The sequence below is a fragment of the Lucilia sericata genome, unplaced genomic scaffold (assembly GCF_015586225.1).
Source record: "Lucilia sericata isolate MDLA Ls3-8-SP2 unplaced genomic scaffold, ASM1558622v1 Contig001506F_arrow, whole genome shotgun sequence".
Classification (NCBI taxonomy): Eukaryota; Metazoa; Arthropoda; class Insecta; order Diptera; family Calliphoridae; genus Lucilia; species Lucilia sericata.
In genome coordinates, this window is record NW_023995433.1 from 81,392 (window position 1) to 100,882 (window position 19,491).

Sequence of the window (19,491 nt, forward strand, 5' to 3'; positions counted from 1 at the left end):
AAGTTATACAGCAAAAGAAAAATATTAAAGATTAACCAAGAAAAATATTGAAAAAAAAAGAATTAAAAATTCTTGCAATTTATAAGAAATAAGTGAAAATTCAAGTTTTGTTAACATTTTTGGATAATTTTACTATAATATCGTTTGAAAACTCTTCAACATACAAGGATTAATACATAATTTTATAAACAAATTTACTCCAGGTGTGTTGTAATACAAAATACATGATTAGAACAATCAAGAAACTTTCTTAGAACATTTAACTAATGACAAACTTCAAAACGACTCATTAAAATATTTGTAAAAACAAGTGTTAAATACAAATTATAAAGTTTAATATAAAAAAGATTGAAAAAAATATTGTATTTAATTTGTTTTCCATACAACTTTGAGCCGCTCTGGCAAATCCTATAGAAGACATTTTAAATTGTCGTTAAGTTATACTAAAAGTTCATGTTATTACCTTTTAAATGACACCTTAATTTCTTTAAATCGGTTGAGTCTTGGCCAAGTTCTAGATTAACTAGGCCCATATGGGCTTGTAATCTACAATGAATTAATAAATAAATAAATAAAAAGTTGTAATATTTTGAATTATTGCGTGAATACGATTTCAAAATTTCAAACACACCATATTAAATTGTTTGACTTTCTATTAAAAGTAGAAAGGATATGCTATTAGCTTTCAAAAGATATCTAATTTGTCTTGGCCAAGTTGTAATATTTTGAATTATTGCGTGAATACGATTTCAAAATTTCAAGGACACCATATTTAATTGTTTGACTTTCTATTAAAAGTAGAAAGGATATGCTAATAGCTTTCAAAAGATATCTAATTTGTATAAATCCGTTTATTATTTGCCAAGTTGTAACGATTTAAATGTATTACGTTTTGATATTCTTCTAAACAATTTGTATAAAAACATTGTATACGGGTTTTGCGAATGTCAAGGTTGACAGTTTTACCTCTAGTTCAGTTCTAGATCTGTTCAAGTTCTAGTTCAGTTCTAGTTCTGTTATAGTTCTGATCTAGTTCTGCTCTAGCTCAGGGCTAGTTCTGTTCTAGTTCTGTTCTAGTTCTGTTCTAGTTCTGTTCTAGTTCTGTTCTAGTTCTGTTCTAGTTCTGTTCTAGTTCTGTTCTAGTTCTGTTCTAGTTCTGTTCTAGTTCTCTTCTAGTTCTGTTCTAGTTCTGTTCTAGTTCTGTTCTAGTTCTGTTCTAGTTCTGTTCTAGTTCTGTTCTAGTTCTGTTCTAGTTCTGTTCTAGTTCTGTTCTAGTTCTGTTCTAGTTCTGTTCTAGTTCTGTTCTAGTTCTGTTCTAGTTCTGTTCTAGTTCTGTTCTAGTTCTGTTCTAGTTCTGTTCTAGTTCTGTTCTAGTTCTGTTCTAGTTCTGTTCTAGTTCTGTTCTAGTTCTGTTCTAGTTCTGTTCTAGTTCTGTTCTAGTTCTGTTCTAGTTCTGTTCTAGTTCTGTTCTAGTTCTGTTCTAGTTCTGTTCTAGTTCTGTTCTAGTTCTGTTCTAGTTCTGTCTAGTTCTGTTCTAGTTCTGTTCTAGTTCTGTTCTAGATCTGTTCTAGTTCTGTTCTAGTTCTGTTCTAGTTCTGTTCTAGTTCTGTTCTAGTTCTGTTCTAGTTCTGTTCTAGTTCTGTTCCAGTTCTGTTCTAGTTCTGTTCTAGTTCTGTTTTAGTTCTGTTTTAGTTCTGTTCCTAGTTCTAATCTAGTTCTGTTTTAGTTCTGTTCCTAGTTCTATTCTAGTTCATTTCGTGTTTAGCTGTTGGTCGTTTCTAATTCAAATCTAGTTATTTTAGACCTTTTTATCTCAATAAATCTCGATTCTTTTGAAAATATTTCACATATTCTTGTTAACATCTTTTCATATCACATGTGAGTTTTTCATATGTCAATTTACATTCACTTTATCTCTGACAAATATTGAATATAGTCATGTTATTTGTTCCCCAAATAAAGAAATGTTTTAAATGTTTACATTCATGATAAGATCATATGTGTTCGTAGAGAAAATTTAACTAGAAATATGTTAGAATAGACATTACAGAAAACTAAGAGGAATATAAATAAAAGGCTTCACACACTAAAGGCCTTTAAAAAATTACTTAATTAAATTAAACATTCAATAAAATTTATTTTAAAATGTTTTGAAGATGTTAAAAGTTTAAAAAATTTCTTTAACTTGTTTCTGAGATTTTTTCCTTAGTCCTCCTTAAAAAAATGTTCTTCCATTTAATTACTGTATATAGTGCAGTTGAGCGTTAAGCATGTGTTAATATGCGGTTTTATTTACTTTCAAATCATACCTATTTTAACTCCATACAACATTTTCATTACACACATCTTTTTCCACTACGTCATCGTCATCATTATTATCATCTCCTCCTCATGTTGAAGTTGTAAAACAAATGTTGTTGCAAGTTAAATACTACGACCAACAACGAAATAAAAAACAGACAGTTAAAGAAACCTGTGTCTGTATGAGGAAAAAAACTCTTGAAATGATATGAGGAAAAAAACAAAGCTAGAGTAAATTTTGTGGTAACAGCTGTTTTAAAAGTAAATTACTATTTTTTTTTAAAGAAACATTGCACTTTAAAAACAACTCTTTTTTTGAAAAAAAGAAAAAATAATTCAAGGTTTCATATGGAAGTTGTTAAAAGGAAAAACACAATCAAAGCGTTAAAGCGTTTAAGTGAAAAAAGAAGAAGTTTTTTGGATTCAGACTAGAATCTAAAATTATGGATATTTTCTTAGAAATATGTTCTTAAACTATGGTTCAAACAGGGTTTAAGTAAACCCTAGTTAATCAATATCTTAGTTTAAGGTTCAAGAGCTTGTTAAACATATTTTTACTATTTGATTAAATGTAAAAAGTTTGTATTTGCATTAAACTTGAAATGTCTGACCAACAAGTCTAGTTTATAAAAAATTGCAATGTTGCCAAATTTCAAGTTGCAATTTTTTTATGATTTTTAAAGAAATTTTGTACTAAATAAACCAAACACGTATAAATAAGCTTAAAAATTTATACTTTTTCTTATCAAATAATCCGATTTATAAAAATTGCCATGTTGCCAAATTTCAAATTGTGGATTTTTAGAGGTTTTTAAAGAAAATATAACAAAATAATAAAAAACAAGTGATATTGTTTAAGCTTTGAGAAATTATCCTTCAAAATAAACTTAATTTCAAAAAAATGCTATGTTGCCAAATTTCAAATGTTGGATTTTTTTTAAAATTTCCTAATAAATTTAACAAACTAATGTAATAAGATAAAAATCTGCTTTAAATATTGTTAAAATTTTATAAAATAAACATATTTGTTCAAAAATGCCACGTTGCCAAATTTCAAAAATAAGGATTTTTGTTAGTTTTTAAAGAAACTATTAAAACATAGTAAGAAATAACATGAATTTCTTTAATTTTGTTGTAATTTACTTTAAAAATAAACTTATTGTGAAAAAATGCTATGTTGCCAAATTTCAAATTTAAGATTTTTTACACTTTTTATATAAAATATAACACAATTATGCTTAACAAGTTAAACGGCATCAATTTACTTTTAAAATAAGCTTAATTTGAAACTAATGCTATGTTGCCAAATTTCAAATTGAGGATTTTTCACTTTTTTTATGAAAATTTTAACAAAAATCTTGTAAAGAAAGAAATATTTTCTAAAAATTTTGTTCAAATTTTGACAAATAAAAACATGTCTTAAAAAATGCCACGTTGCCAAATTTCAAATTGAGAATATTTTGCAGTTTGTAAAGAAAATGTAACACAATCTCATGAAACAAGATAAATACCTTAATTTTCCTCAAAAATAGACTTATTAAAAAATGCTATGTTGCCAAATTTCATTTCTATAAGATACTATTGCTAGTAGTTTGCCGCTTTCATTGTGTTTCCTTTTGAAAACCCTTTACTAAATTATCCTGTAAAGTAAATTTAACTTCTTAATGTTATACTTTTCATTTGCTACTTACAGAAACTTATGTTTGCATATCCTTGATATGCATTTCAAAAAAACTAATATACAGTTTTTCGAAATGAAAAAATAACACACACACACACCAAGTTTTTTAATTTGTTTGTCAGCATTGCAAAAAAAACTTTCAGTAATGAATAAAAAATACCAAAACAAGAAATAAACGCTTAAACCAATATCATTATAAAGTCATGAGGAGCGCATATTTCTCATACCTCTCTACCCGTTCCATCCTAAGACAAACATACACCTGTCTTATAAGAAGCAAGCACACTTCTTCGCAGAACATACTACTCATATGTTACACAAAGTTAAAGCTAACTTAACTTCACTTTGCCGTGCATTAATTAGATTCAATGGGGAACAAAACGAAAAAAAATCAAGAAAAAAATTTCAACTTTAAACACTTGACTAGAAGACAAAACTGAAAGCAAGTCAGGAAAAAAAGAAATAAAAAAATTAAGATAAATATAAAACGCATACATCAGCTATTATCACAAGAAAATAAAAACAATGTGGAATAAATTGTATTTGTATATACAAAACATATCCTCAAGGATATGCATGTAGACACGTAGATTTAACACACAGCTTCTAGCATATGTTTTTCTGTTGTTTTATAAAAAACATATCCTTAAATCACACAACACGATTTCTTCATACGGCATTAAAATGATATATGACATTACTCATTAACATATTATCACATAGCATATGTCAAAATATTCGTGTAAAGCTTTTTGGATGAGAAGGAAGAGATTATGAATCTCTTTTTTAAATTTAAGCTAATAAAACAATAGACTCAAAGAGATTTAAAAAAAAAATAAAGAAATTCCAATTGTTAAGGTAACAGTTTTAAAGTAGAAAACATAACATAAACAAAAGTTAGCAAAACTATAGTTAAACTTATAAAAACTTTTAAATAAAACATAAGTTCGCTAAAGCATAATTTAATAAAGCTATGTTTAAATACGAGCTTAAACTAAAGTTAAACTTGAACCATAGTTTAAATAATGTTTAAATTGTAATATGAAATTTTTATAACTTTAAAAACTGTAAAATATAACGTTTTTTAACAAAAATTCGCTTATGTGCAGAAAAATGCTACGTTGCCAAATTTCATTTAGGTCAAACTATTCAGTTTCTTTTAGAAAAACTACAAATTAACTTAAGTCAAGAGTAAATGCCTCTGAAATTACAAGAATTTCATATAAATAACCTTATTTAGAAAGAAAATGCTACGTTGCCAAATTTCAAATTGTTGAAAATTTCCCATTTTTATAATACAATTACAAAACTAAACCGATTCAAGTAAATTTCTAATAAAATTACTACAGTTATACTAGAAATAAGTTTAATTTACCAAAAATTGCTATATTGCCAAATTTCAACCTCCAGATTCATAGAACTTACAAAAAGCTAAATTGTCCATATTTTGTAAATTTTTAACAAATAAATTCATTTTTGAAAATTTGCCATGTTGCCAAATTTCAAATTTGCAAATTTGTTAACAATTCTTGTAGGAAACAAAACCTTTTTACTTTATAACGGAAAGTTTGGCAAAAACTATGAATTTATTTGAAAATAAATTGAAATTTAAAAATGGCTATGTTGCCAAATTTCAAATTTAAGGAAATTTTAATAAAATATTTAGAAATTAATTCAAGCCAAAGAAAGTATCACAAACAACTCCAAATTTTGTAGAATTTTTACTAATAAGTTGATTTAACACAAATTGCGATGTTGACAAATTTCAAATTTGAAAATTTTTTGACAGTTTTTACAGAAAATATTACTTTAATGTACGAAAAACTTAAATTTTTTGACAAAAGGCTTGATTTTTAAAAATTGCTATGTTGCCAAATTTCACATTTACAAAAAAATTTCAACAATTATTGTGGGATATATTACTTTTTAAGCATATTTTATAGAAAATATTTAAAATTAACCTAAATGGCACAGAAACTTGTTTTGAAAATAATCTTAATTTTGAAAATATTGCCTTGTTGCCAAATTTCAAATTCAAGAAATGTTAAATTTTTTATAAGAAAAATTAAAGATTAAGTCAAGTAAAGATGAACTGCTTTAAAAACCTTGATTTTTTCCAAAAATAAGCTAGTTTTTCAAAAATGCTATGTTGCCAAATTTCACATTCAAAAAAATTTTGAAATTTTATAGGAAAAACTAATACTTGACTCTAATAAAGTTAAATTATATTAAAAAAACTTGAAATTCTTCAAAAAACGGAGTTTAATTTTTGAATTTGCTATGTTGCCAAATTTCAAATTTAAGAAAAATTCGAATTTTCTTAAGAAATATGACCGTCTAACTTTTGCATTGCATAATTCCTTAAAAATAATTTAATTTCTTTAAAAATTAGCTATATTTGTATAAATTGCTATGTTGCCAAATTTCAAAATTTTTAACTTTTTGCAGTTTCCGTTAAAGGTTTTAAAGAACAATTGAAATCAAGTTAAGGTATGAAAATCTTACTTGTTTTTCATTAAAATTGAGCTTTTTTACAAAAATGCAATGTTGCCAAATTTCAAAATTGAGAAATTTTAATAGTTTTTTTTAAAGAAAATATACAAATTAATTGAAATAAAGTTAAATGGTTTTCAATTTGAGCAAAATTTATAAGAAATAAGCTTAATTTTGCAAAAATTGCTATGTTGCCAAATTTCATTTTGAGAAATTTTTACAGTTTTTGTATACAATATGATGTATTAAAACAAAATTAGTAAAATTATTCAATATTTCAACAAATTTTCTTAAAAATTTAAGCGTTTTTCAAAAAGTGTTGGGTTGCCAAAATTCAATTTGAAAGTTTTTGGCAGTTTTAGCAGAAAAATAAGAAAATTGTTAAAAATGTTCTAAAAATATTAAAATTTTCCTTAAAAATAACGTTTTAATTTAGAAAAATTGCAAGTAGCCAAATTTCACCTTACGATTTTGAGTAAATTTAACTTAAATCGAGAGTAAAAACTTTAAGATTTCTCTATTTAAATTGTTTCTATTTACAAACATATACATTTCTTCCTTTATTTCCTTTTCTTATATGTATAATTCTATAAATAAATTTCTTTTATTTTTGTATCTTTGCAGACATTAATAACAATTCTAAAGGACTTTAAACCTTAAAATAAGAAAGCGAAAAAAAAATAAACGTGGCAAATATAGAAGGAAAAATACCACTAACACCAAGCAAAAGGAAAATACGACGTCACAGAGGCTGTAAGAAGACAAACAGACAAAAAAAATTAAGAAAAGAAAATAGAAGCAAGCATTCTTAACTTACCTTCTCTTATTAAAAAATTTCTTTAAACCAACAACACGTGATTCGGGGTTTTTGTTGACAACAACAAGAGAATAGAAGTAAAAAAAAGTAAAATCTTTACAAAACATTAAAATAACCTTCAAAATTTTCAAATAAACGGAGACGACATTCACGTGATAACACACTGTCTAGCTAAAGATTTTCCAAAAAATAAGGAAAGGAAAATAAGAAAGAAAACATTTTTGAAAAATTCAAACTGAATGTTAAAGGAATCAGAGGAAATCATTAAAAGGCGCAAACTGTCGTTAACGGCAGATACTGCTGCTGCATATTTGGAATTAAATCATAACACAACCACTACCAACAACAACACCACCACCATTATACCACCTGGTACACCACCTACACCTACAGCTAACAGCATGGCTTTGGAAACAGAATCCGCAGAAGCTTTAGCTTTAACCACCACCACTTCGGCCACAGCACCCATTTCTCTTAGCACACCAAATATGACCAATAATAGCAACTCGACGACTACAACAACAGCTTTTAACTCGCTCACTGCTGCCGCCGCCAACAGTATGGTCAATACATTATTGGCCAATAATGTTACTACTAGACCAGCTGCCTCTATACCTGACCACTATAGCCTAAGATGGAATAATCATCAGAATCATTTAATGCGTGCTTTTGATGCTTTACTGCAGAGCAAAACTTTGGTGGATGTTACTCTCGTTTGTGCCGAGACCAGCATACGGGCCCATAAAATGGTTTTATCGGCCTGTTCACCCTTTTTCCAGCGTGTTTTTGCCGATACTCCCTGTAAACATCCTGTAATAGTGCTCAAAGATTTTCGTGGCTGGGTAGTGCAAGCTATCATAGATTTTATGTATCGTGGTGAGATTAGTGTGCCTCAGGAGAAGCTTCATACCTTAATAGATGCTGGGGAGTCTTTGCAAGTCCGTGGTTTGGTAGAAAGCTCTATACCCGAACATACTCCCACACCAGCGGCCTCTCCAGATGATTTTGGCATGCTGGAAACCTCTTTACTATCTTCAGAATTGGAAAGATGTTCCAGTTTTGATGAAGAATCCCCCTCTATGGTAACCTCAGGTTCCAAAATCATATTACCCTCTCGATTATTTGGTTCCTCCTACAGACGTGAAAAGGAGCAACGCAAACGAGAAAGAGAACGTGATTTGGAACATGAATTAGAAAGTGATCAAGAAATGTTAAATGATTCTTTAAGTCACAATGATTTATGTACTTCGCCCATGCCTCGCCGCAAACAGGCCAGACCCAGAAGAAGATCAGGAGAATTGACCCATGATATGATCAGCAAACCCACTACACCCATACCACAAGATCACAACAACGAACAGCCACAAGATTTATGCAACAAAGACTCAAGTATTACGGAAAATAAGTCCTCAACACCACAACCACAAACGGAGGCGCTCAGTGAAGATCCCTTAAAAACTGTGATTAAATCCGAATTAACTGAACCCCTAGAAGATGATGAGGAACAGGTGGGCGGTCGTGACAGTGGCAATGATAGTCATGAACAGCCCGAAGATCTAATTGTCAATGATAAGTCTTTGGATAATAATTCCAATTTTGACAATAACAATTCTCTGCCAGAGCCTTTAAACTCCACCGAGGAAATGGAGGAGGAAGATAGAGTGCACGAGGAAGAGCCTGAAGCAGAGGAGGAGGAGGAAGAGGATATTGAACAGTTAATACATCATACCAATGAGCTAAATAGAAGACGCAAATCCGCCTTGTCCATGAATTCCGATGGGCCCGAGGATTTGTGCACCACCAAAAAAGACAACGATACCAGTGGTCATCATTCGGCCTCCGATAATGAAGACTGCAGCAATAACAACAATAGCACAAAATTGAATAATAACAATCGTATTGTATTATCCTTAAAGGATATAAGACAATTGAATAAACCCTCCTCCTCTTCGACTCCCAATTCCTCCCAGAATAGCATGAATCCTTTTTCTTCAGCCAGCCTTAGAGATTTAAGATTAGATCGCGAACGTGCTATGGAAACACAATGTAAAATGGAAGTTTTGGAAGCACAAATGCAGGCAGCGGCCGAAGCTGCCGCCGCTGCTGCTGCCAGAGGTGAAAATCCCTTTCAACACATGGAACACCAAATGGATTTGTCATTAGCCGCTGCTGCAGCTGCTGCTGCCGTCTCACAACAGCACTCCAGAGAAAGAGATCAAGCCTTGCAACGCGAACACCGAGAAATGCAACAACACAGTGCTTATGCCAATAGTATACTAGGACAAATGGGTATGCCAGGCATGCCTCCTTTTGGACCCAACCCGGGGGCCCCCTCTGGCCCTGGAGGACCATCGGCCCATGAACGTTTAGAAGAATCAATGAATCGTTTAAGCAAAGAATTTACACCCACTTCACCCATGAGCCTGCCACCACATTACAATCCTCAAGATGGGCCACCACATCCACCCTCACCTTTGCCCTTTCCCGGTATGTCTTCATTGGCGCTAACTCCGCCGCACAGTGAGTACTTAAGTAGGTTTTTAGTAAGAAAAAATAATAAACACTTTCTATTTATTGCATAAAGCAACAAAAAAAAGTCCTTTAACCGTTCAGAGAAAGAAAAAACAAACATTTTTTTTATCCTTTAACAAACAACATATTAAATGTTCATAAAACAAGCGGAAATCCTTAATAAAATGTTATATTAACGCATGTGAGAGTTTCTTCGGGATTCTGTTCATACTTTACATATTTATTTATCCTTTTGCTACTAGCAAGGACCCTTTGATGTGTATGTTGAAGCAACATGTTTACTCTGTTTGTCATGTTTCCTTTGCTTTTTTTGTTTTTATAACTTTAACATTATGACATGACATTTACTTTTCGGATTGTTGTGTTTTTTTCTTGCATACATATTTTTTAATAAGTATCTTTGTACATTATATTCTTGCCTCAATTGCATCTGTCTGCTAATAACTGTTGCGACTTTGCGAGTTGTTTCAGTTCTAGCTACTGCGTTACTTCTTAGGAGTTACGTTTTTTTGTCTCTAGTATTCCATCACTTGTTATTCCTTTTTTTTGAGTTTACTTATTTTTGTACTTATGACACATGAATGCAACATGTGTTATGAGAAGGAGTTTCCTCCTTGAACTCTTATGCATTACATTAGGGAATGTGTTGCTTCATTGTAGATTGGTTGAAAGACCTTTGATGCGTGCTGTAGTAATGCAACAGTTGGGTATAGACAGGAGGGAGTCTTTTAAATCAAATTATAATATTTTTATTGATGATTTTACAAGGACTTTGTTATGTCAAGGGAATGAGGAGAGAATTTCTTTGGGGTTTTTGGATGTATGTGTATATTATATGATAATTTACAAAAAGAAAAACCCATCAGACCTCAAAAATGTCGGTTAGAAAGTAAATTTTTGCACTATTTTCATTTTAAAAAGCTTGAAATTAGATTATATTTCCAAATTTGCTAAGATTTAAAAATTCACCACTAAGAATAAAAACTCACCACACCTTAAATTTCGTTTAAAAAGTAAATTTTTGCTAACATCTTCATTCAAAAACCTTAAATTTAGATTTTTTTAAATTTTGAGAAAATTTAATAACTCACCACACCTTAAATTTAATTTAAAAAGTTTATTTTTGGCCAAGTCTTCATTTAAAAAACTTTAGTTTTGTGTCTATTTTAAAATTTGCTAAAATAGGAAAATTCACCACTAAGAAGAAAAACTTACCACAAAAACTTACTTAAAAAAGTAAATTTTTGGCAAGATTTTTCAAAATCTGCACCTGGAAGCTTAAATTTGTATTTTATTTCGAATTTTATAGCAACTACCAAATTCCACACTTAGATTTTTATTTAAAAACATTAAAAAGTGAAAAATATTTAAGAAAAATTGGGTTCTATTTAGTTTTCAAGCCATTTTCTTAATATTTTCTTTATAATTCAAATTGTTTAACAAAATTTTATCGCACTGAGGTGAATTTTGTAAATTTTCTAAGCGAGTCTTTCACATTTCATGTATTTTTATGAAATATTTTATAAAAACTCAATGTTGTTATTTTGAGCAGCTAAAATTTTTGATTTATATGAAAAAATTTTTGATTTATATGAAAATTTGCCGAAATTTCAAAATTCACCACTAAAAAGAAAAACTCACCACACCTGGAATTTTGTTTAGAATCATTAAGAAGTGAAAAATATTAAAGAATAATAAAGTTCCACTTAATTTTCAAGCCATTTTCTTATGAATTTGTTAAAAAATTTATGTTTTTTTCAAATATGAACACATTGAGGTGAGTTTTGAAAATTTTGTAAGGGTGAAGTTCACATTTAAAAACTTTTCTTGTGTCAACTAGTCAGAAATGTCATTGGTTTTATTTAAAAGGCCTTAATTTCAGTTTTATATAGAAATTTCAAAATTCACCACTAAAAGAATAAACTCACCACACTTGGATTTTTGTTTAAAAATATCAAAAACTTAAAAATATTAATAGAAAAACAAGTTTAATTAAGATATTAAGCCATTAACCTACCATTTTAGTTAAAATGTTAACATTTTGAAATGGTTTTCTAACTTTAAGTGTGTATTCTATATAAGGGTATAATTTGGCTTTAATGTTTAGTTGACTAAAGTCATTTCAAATCGTGAGGTGTTTTAGTTTTAAAGTTTTAAAGAAATTTTCTTTTAAAGTTTTTTTCAACTTTAAACATTGACAAATATATAGCTTTTAGCACACAATATTTCTGACTCAATAAACTTTTTCTACATTTACGATTTCATGATTTGTAATAAAAAAAAACAACAACAACAAACAAAAACCTTAGCAAAACAGACAGTTTGTGTGTGTGTGTTTTTTTCTCCACCACATGAAATTTTCCAAACTGTACGTATTAATAATATCCGTTTACTTAAAGAGTAGTGAGATTCCCTTATACAATTTATGATTGCAAGGAGGACATGCATGTAGATTTCTTAAAAAAAAGAATAAAATGTGTCCTTACATATATTTATGCAGGATATATACAAAATAAATTAAAGACTGGCAAAGGAATTATGAAGGTAATGCGACAAAAATGAATGTTGAGTTTTTTCAAGCAATAAAAAAAATTGTTTCCCACTAACTACTGCATAAATAAACTAAAGTCATGGGGGGAAAAGACCAAAAAAATAATGTTTAAAAGTCATATGAGAGAAAAAGTAGATCAAGAGAAATAGGCGACTGAAATAGAATACTTCTTAGGAGATTAGAACAGGAGGATAAAGCAGTAATAGGAGTACAAGAGGTAAAGCATGTAAAAGTGTTGAATTTTAAAAGTCAATTTTATGCCAAAAACTTTGAATTGTTATTAAAATAGCTTAATTTTTCTTAATTTATAAAATTTCAAAATTCACCACTAAGAACAAAAAACTCACCACACCTAGATTTTTGTTTTAAATGTATTTTAAGTTCAAAAACTTGAAAAAACTAACAATTTTCTTTAAATTTAAAGCTAATTCAGAATTCACCACTAAGTAAAAAAACTCACCACACCTCAATTTTTGTCTTAAATGAATAACAAATTCAAAAACTTAAAGAAAATAACAATTTGCTTTAATTTTAAAGAAAATTTAAAATTCACCACTAACAAAGTGAAACTCACCACACCTCAATTTATGTTTAAATACATAAAACTAAGCAAAAACTTAGTGAAATCTTCTATACCCTAAAATTTCTATGCCATTATACAGGTTTATACCCAAAGTAGCGTTCTTTTAAAAATTTTCTGTTAAAATATATTATGCAAACGCGAAAAAAAGAAAACGCCAAGAAATCCTTAGCACGGAAGTTAAGAGTTTATATGCCAAAATCTATAAAAAAGGAAATCATTTTTATAAAAAAAAATCCAAGTTTTCTTCAAACCAAAGGCGGCATATATTTAAATCATATTCAATGCTTAATGCCAACAAATTAAAGTCAAAATCAACATAATGATTTGTTAAGAAGAAGACGAAGAAAAACACAAATATATTCCTTTTTTTTAGCGCAAACAGAATTATTGTCTTCATAATAAAATGTGACATATAGTATTTTTTCAGCACTACATATGCACACATAGACAGCCATATCTACAGACTGACTGACTGACTGTATTCAAATCATATTAATGTTTTTGAAATCTTAAGGAAGCTTTTGTCAAGGCTTTTGTTTAAATCATCATATTCTTCATAATCATACAATCTTGCTGCAACCCCACACTCTTCCATCACACACTCACATCCTTTTTATCTTTACTTTAGCTCGCTGCTTAATGTCAATATTATATGCGTTGTCATATGCTTTTTTTTCTTGTTCCCTTCTTTTTATACAATTTCAAGGATTCTATTGAGCAAGTAAGCAAAAAAAAAAAAAAAAAAAAACAGAAATCTTTTAGTACCCAGTATATGTTAAGTTTTTCTACCACTTATGCAATGAATTTGGTTTATTGTTAGTTACACATCCTTTGCAACATATAGAGTAAAATCTTAAGAAATTACGTTTATTTGTTTCTATTGTTAAGTGAAGAGTGGGTAGTATTTCTTCTACTAACCTCCTATATGGAGTTTTTGTGGAAAAAACACGGAACGTAGAATACTTCAAGCAGAAAATCTTAATAGAATAATAACAGCTATTGTTTCTTATGTCAAATTTATTAAATGAATATAAAACAATAGCAAATTTTGCTGGAGATATGTTGAAATTAAAATAGCAGCTATTGATAAGAATCATTTAAGCTAAAAATGCAAAACTGCAGTTTGGCCATAAAAAAATTATTAATTTTTAATTGTAATTTAATATCTAAAATTTATCAGTTTTTTACTTTCGTTCTAGTTTAGTTCTACTTAAGTTCTGGTTCAGTTCTAGTTCAGTTCTGGTTCAGTTCTACTTCAATTCTAGTTCAGTTCTAGTTTAGTTGTAGTTTAGTTGTAGTTCAGTTCTAGTTCAGTTATAGTTCAGTTGTAGTTCAGTTGTAGTTCAGTTGTAGTTCAGTTGTAGTTCAGTTCTAGTTCAGTTCTAATTCAGTTCTAGTTCAGTTGTAGTTCAGTTGTAGTTCAGTTCTAGTTCAGTTGTAGTTCAGTTCTAGTTCAGTTCTACTTCAATTCTAGTTCAGTTCTACTTCAATTCTAGTTCAGTTCTAGTTTAGTTGTAGTTCAGTTCTAGTTCAGTTCTCAGTTCTAGTTCAGTTCTAGTTCAGTTCTAGTTCAGTTCTAGTTCAGTTCTAGTTCAGTTCTAGTTCAGTTCTAGTTCAGTTCTAGTTCAGTTCTAGTTCAGTTCTAGTTCAGTTCTAGTTCAGTTCTAGTTCAGTTCTAGTTCAGTTCTAGTTCAGTTCTAGTTCAGTTCTAGTTCAGTTCTAGTTTAGTTGTAGTTCAGTTCTAGTGCAGTCCTAATACAGTTCTAGTACAGTTCTAGTTCAGTTCTAGTTCAGTTCTAGTTCTGTTCTAGTTCTAGTTCTGTTATAGTTCTGTTCTAGTTCTGTTCTAGTTCTGTTCTAGTTCTGTTCTAGTTCTGTTCTAGTTCTGTTCTAGTTCTGTTCTAGTTCTGTTCTAGTTCTGTTCTAGTTCTGTTCTAGTTCTGTTCTAGTTCTGTTCTAGTTCTGTTCTAGTTCTGTTCTAGTTCTGTTCTAGTTCTGTTCTAGTTCTGTTCTAGTTCTGTTCTAGTTCTGTTCTAGTTCTGTTCTAGTTCTGTTCTAGTTCTGTTCTAGTTCTGTTCTAGTTCTGTTCTAGTTCTGTTCTAGTTCTGTTCTAGTTCTGTTCTAGTTCTGTTCTAGTTCTGTTCTAGTTCTGTTCTAGTTCTGTTCTAGTTCTGTTCTAGTTTTGTTCTAGTTGTGTTCTAGTTGTGTTCTAGTTGTGTTCTAGTTGTGTTATAGTTGTGTTCTAGTTGTGTTCTAGTTGTGTTCTAGTTGTGTTCTAGTTGTGTTCTAGTTGTGTTCTAGTTGTGTTCTAGTTCTGTTCTAGTTCTAGTTCTGTTCTAGTTCTGTTCTAGTTCTGTTCTAGTTCTGTTCTAGTTCTGTTCTAGTTCTGTTCTAGTTCTGTTCTAGTTCTGTTCTAGTTCTGTTCTAGTTCTGTTCTAGTTCTGTTCTAGTTCTGTTCTAGTTCTGTTCTAGTTCTGTTCTAGTTCTGTTCTAGTTCTGTTCTAGTTTTGTTCTAGTTCTGTTCTAGTTCTGTTCTAGTTCTGTTCTAGTTTGTTCTAGTTGTGTTCTAGTTGTGTTCTAGTTCTGTTCTAGTTCTGTTCTAGTTCTGTTCTAGTTCTAGTTGTGTTCTAGTTGTGTTCTAGTTCTGTTCTAGTTGTGTTCTAGTTCTGTTCTAGTTCTGTTCTAGTTCTGTTCTAGTTCTGTTCTAGTTCTGTTCTAGTTCTGTTCTAGTTCTGTTCTAGTTCTGTTCTAGTTCTGTTCTAGTTCTGTTCTAGTTCTGTTCTAGTTCTGTTCTAGTTCTGTTCTAGTTCTGTTCTAGTTCTGTTCTAGTTCTGTTCTAGTTCTGCTCTTGTCCTGTTCTAGTTCTGCTCTTGTTCTGTTCTAGTTATTTTCTAGTTCTGTGTTAGTTCTTTTCTAGTTCTATTCTACTTCAGCTCTAGTTCCATTTCCATTCATTCATTCCTTAAAAATCCCTTAATATTGTGATCTTCCATTCAAACCCCTTATTCCCCGGAAAGTGTTTGTTATTTTTTCCAATTTAATCTAAAATATGTATTTGTTTAACTTTTCAGAATATTTTTTAATTGAATTTTCTTTCTATTTGTACTATTCTTCTAGTGTTTGGGTTGGACTCACCCTTGGGCTTATTTCCACCTGGCATTGATCCCGGAAAACTTTATAATCCCTTAATGGAAATGTCCGATCCTAGAGGTATGCCAGGTGATGCGCCGCCCTTTCTCAAAAAGAAAAGTAAGTACTGTAAGTAAATTTCCAATTTACATAATTTATTAATAGTTTTAAGTAGTAATAAGTTTAATATAGAAATTTTAAGACAGATTTTTTCTATCAAGTAATATTTTTCTCTCAGTGCAACCAATAAAAACAGTTCATAAGTTCATTTTCTTTCTCTATATATACATTAACACTTATGTCACTTAAAAACGTTTTTTTTTATTTTCTTGATTTTATTTTCAATCGACATTTACAATTGCAACAGCCATTTAACAGTCTTTGTGTAGAAATAATAACTGAAAAAATCAATGCATCTGAAATCATGTGAGGCGGTAAATTCAATTTTGTGGTTTTCCTGTATTTGCTCATTGAACATGTGCACCTATGCATATCAATAGTTTTATTTCTATGAAACAAATTGAAAAAAAATTATACTACATTTAAATCGTTTTTTATTTATAAATGTCCGTCCCTGCTAAAGTTACCTGTGTGTCGCGTAGTCTTATTATTAAGACACATTTGTAGAAAAAGAAACACTTGCCTTTTTTCTAGCTTTGTCTCTACACTTATTACTCATATACTTACATTTTACAAATTTATTTAACTTTTTTCTTCTACTTTTTATAAAAACCTCAAGTTGTTACAAAAAAAAGTTAATGGATTTCAATTTCAATCAATTTTTATATAGAGAGATCTCACTCACCTCAATTTGTTGATTCCTATATGTAACAATTATCATACAGGGATTTTTATGGCTAGAAAGAAAAGAAAAAAATTATTTAAGTTTTAAAAAATAATGATTGACAGTTTTACACATAAAACATTATGAATGAATTTAGTTTCAATGTTTTGAAGATTAACAGTAATTAACTAGGTTAAATCTGGGCCTAAAAGGTTAAAAAGTTTTCAAATTGATTGACAGTTTTTCTCATAATATATAAATGAGAAATTAGTTCAGTTCTAGTTCTGCTGTAGTTCTGTTCTAGTTCAGTTCTAGTTCAGTTCTAGTTCAGTGCTAGTTCAGTTCTAGTTCAGTTCTAGTTCAGTTCTAGTTCAGTTCTAGTTCAGTTCTAGTTCATTTCTAGTTCAGTTCTAGTTCAGTTCTAGTTCAGTTCTAGTTCAGTTCTAGTTCAGTTCTAGTTCAGTTCTAGTACAGTTCTAGTTCAGTTCTAGTTCAGTTCTAGTTCCGTTCTAGTTCAGTTCTAGTTCAGTTCTAGTTCAGTTCTAGTTCAGTTCTAGTTCAGTTCTAGTTCAGTTCTAGTTTCAGTTCTAGTTCAGTTCTAGTTCAGTTCTAGTTCAGTTCTAGTTCAGTTCTAGTTCAGTTCTAGTTCAGTTCTAGTTCAGTTCTAGTTCAGTTCTAGTTCAGTTCTAGTTCAGTTCTAGTTCAGTTCTAGTTCAGTTCTAGTTCAGTTCTAGTTCAGTTCTAGTTCAGTTCTAGTTAGTTCTAGTTCTAGTTCAGTTCTAGTTCGTTCTAGTTCAGTTCTAGTTCAAGTTCTAGTTCAGTTTCTAGTTCAGTTCTAGTTCAGTTCCTAGTTCAGTTCTAGTTCAGTTAGTTCAGTTCTAGATCAGTTCTAGTTCAGTCATTCTAGATTCAGTTCTAGTTCAGTTCTAAGTTCGAGTTCTAGTTCAGTTTCGTCAGTTCAGTATTCTAGTTCAGGTTTCTAGTTCAGTTTCTTAGTTCAGTTCTAGTTCATGTTCTAGTTTCAGTTCTAGTTCAGTTCTAGTTCAGTTCTAGTTCAGTTCTAGTTCGTTCTAGTTCAGTTCTAGTTCAGTTCTAGTTCCGGTTCTAGTTCAGTTCTAGTTCAGTTCTAGTCAGTTCTAGTTCAGTTCTAGTTCAGTTCTAGTTCAGTTCTAGTTCAGTTCTAGTCGTTCAAGTTCTAGTTCAGTTCTAGTCAGTTCTAGTTCACTTCTAGTTCAGTTCTAGTTCAGTTCTAGTTCAGTTCTAGTTCAGTTCTAGTTCAGTTCTAGTTCAGTTCTAGTTCAGTTCTAGTTCAGATCTAGTTCAAGTTCTAGTTCAGTTTAGTTCAGTTCTAGTTCAGTTCTAGTTCAGTTCTAGTTCAGTTCTAGTTCAGTTCTAGTTCAGTTCTAGTTCAGTTCTAGTTCAGTTCTAGTTCAGTTCTAGTTCAGTTCTAGTTCAGTTCTAGTTCAGTTCTAGTTCAGTTCTAGTTCAGTTCTAGTTCAGTTCTAGTTCAGTTCTAGTTTTTAGTTCAGTTTAGTTCAGTTCTAGTTCAGTTCTAGTTCAGTTCTAGTTCAGTTCTAGTTCAGTTCTAGTTCAGTTCTAGTTCAGTTCTAGTTCAGTTCTAGTTCAGTTCTAGTTCAGTTCTAGTTCAGTTCTAGTTCAGTTCTAGTTCAGTTCTAGTTCAGTTCTAGTTCAGTTCTAGTTCAGTTCTAGTTCAGTTCTAGTTCAGTTCTAGTTCAGTTCTAGTTCAGTTCTAGTTCAGTTCTAGTTCAGTTCTAGTTTAGTTCTAGTTCAGTTCTAGTTCAGTTCTAGTTCAGTTCTAGTACAGTTGTAGTTCAGTTCTAGTTCAGTTCTAGTACAGTTGTAGTTCAGTTCTAGTTCAGTACTAGTTCAGTACTAGTTCAGTTCTAGTTCAGTTCTAGTTCAGTTCTAGTTCAGTTCTAGTTCAGTTCTAATTCAGTTCTAGTCAGTTCTAGTTCAGTTCTAGTTCAGTTCTAGTTCAGTTCTAGTTCAGTTCTAGTTCAGTTCTAGTTCAGTTCTAGTTCAGTTCTAGTTCAGTTCTAGTTCAGTTCTAGTTCAGTTCTAGTTCAGTTCTAGTTCAGTTCTAGTTCAGTTCTAGTTCATTTCTAGTTCAGTTCTAGTTCAGTTCTATTTCAGTTCTAGTTCAGTTCTAGTTCAGTTCTAGTTCAGTTTAGTTCAGTTCTAGTTCAGTTCTAGTTCAGTTCTAGTTCAGTTCTAGTTCATTCTAGTTCAGTTCTAGTTCAGTTCTAGTTCAGTTCTAGTTCAGTTCTAGTTCAGTTCTAGTTCAGTTCTAGTTCAGTTCTAGTTCAGTTCTAGTTCAGTTCTAGTTCAGTTCTAGTTCAGTTCTAGTTCAGTTCTAGTTCAGTTCTAGTTCAGTTCTAGTTCAGTTCTAGTTCAGTTCTAGTTCAGTTCTAGTTCAGTTCTAGTTCAGTTCTAGTTCAGTTCTAGTTCAGTTCTAGTTCAGTCTAGTTCAGTTCTAGTTCAGTTCTATTCAGTCTAGTTCAGTTCTATTCAGTTCTAGTTCAGTTCTAGTTCAGTTCTAGTTCAGTTCTAGTTCAGTTCTAGTTCAGTTCTAGTTCAGTTCTAGTCAGTTCTAGTTCAG

The 19,491-nt window shown here is 30.3% G+C and overlaps 1 protein-coding gene across 5 annotated transcripts in view; it reads left to right on the top strand.

The window, feature by feature from the left end:
* LOC119611652 (protein jim lovell) overlaps nucleotides 1–19,491 on the top strand; it is a 90,408-nt gene that overhangs the window by 63,872 nt on the left and 7,045 nt on the right. The window contains exons 2-3 of one of the 5 annotated variants that reach the window (XM_037967302.1): nucleotides 7,100–9,824; nucleotides 16,076–16,216. In XM_037967302.1, coding sequence (XP_037823230.1) covers nucleotides 7,532–9,824; nucleotides 16,076–16,216 — 2,434 coding nt within the window. In that variant the 5' untranslated portion in view covers nucleotides 7,100–7,531. The remainder of the gene's footprint in view (nucleotides 1–7,099; nucleotides 9,825–16,075; nucleotides 16,217–19,491) is intronic. The other 4 variants (XM_037967303.1, XM_037967304.1, XM_037967305.1 and 1 more) reach the window with 4 other exon arrangements.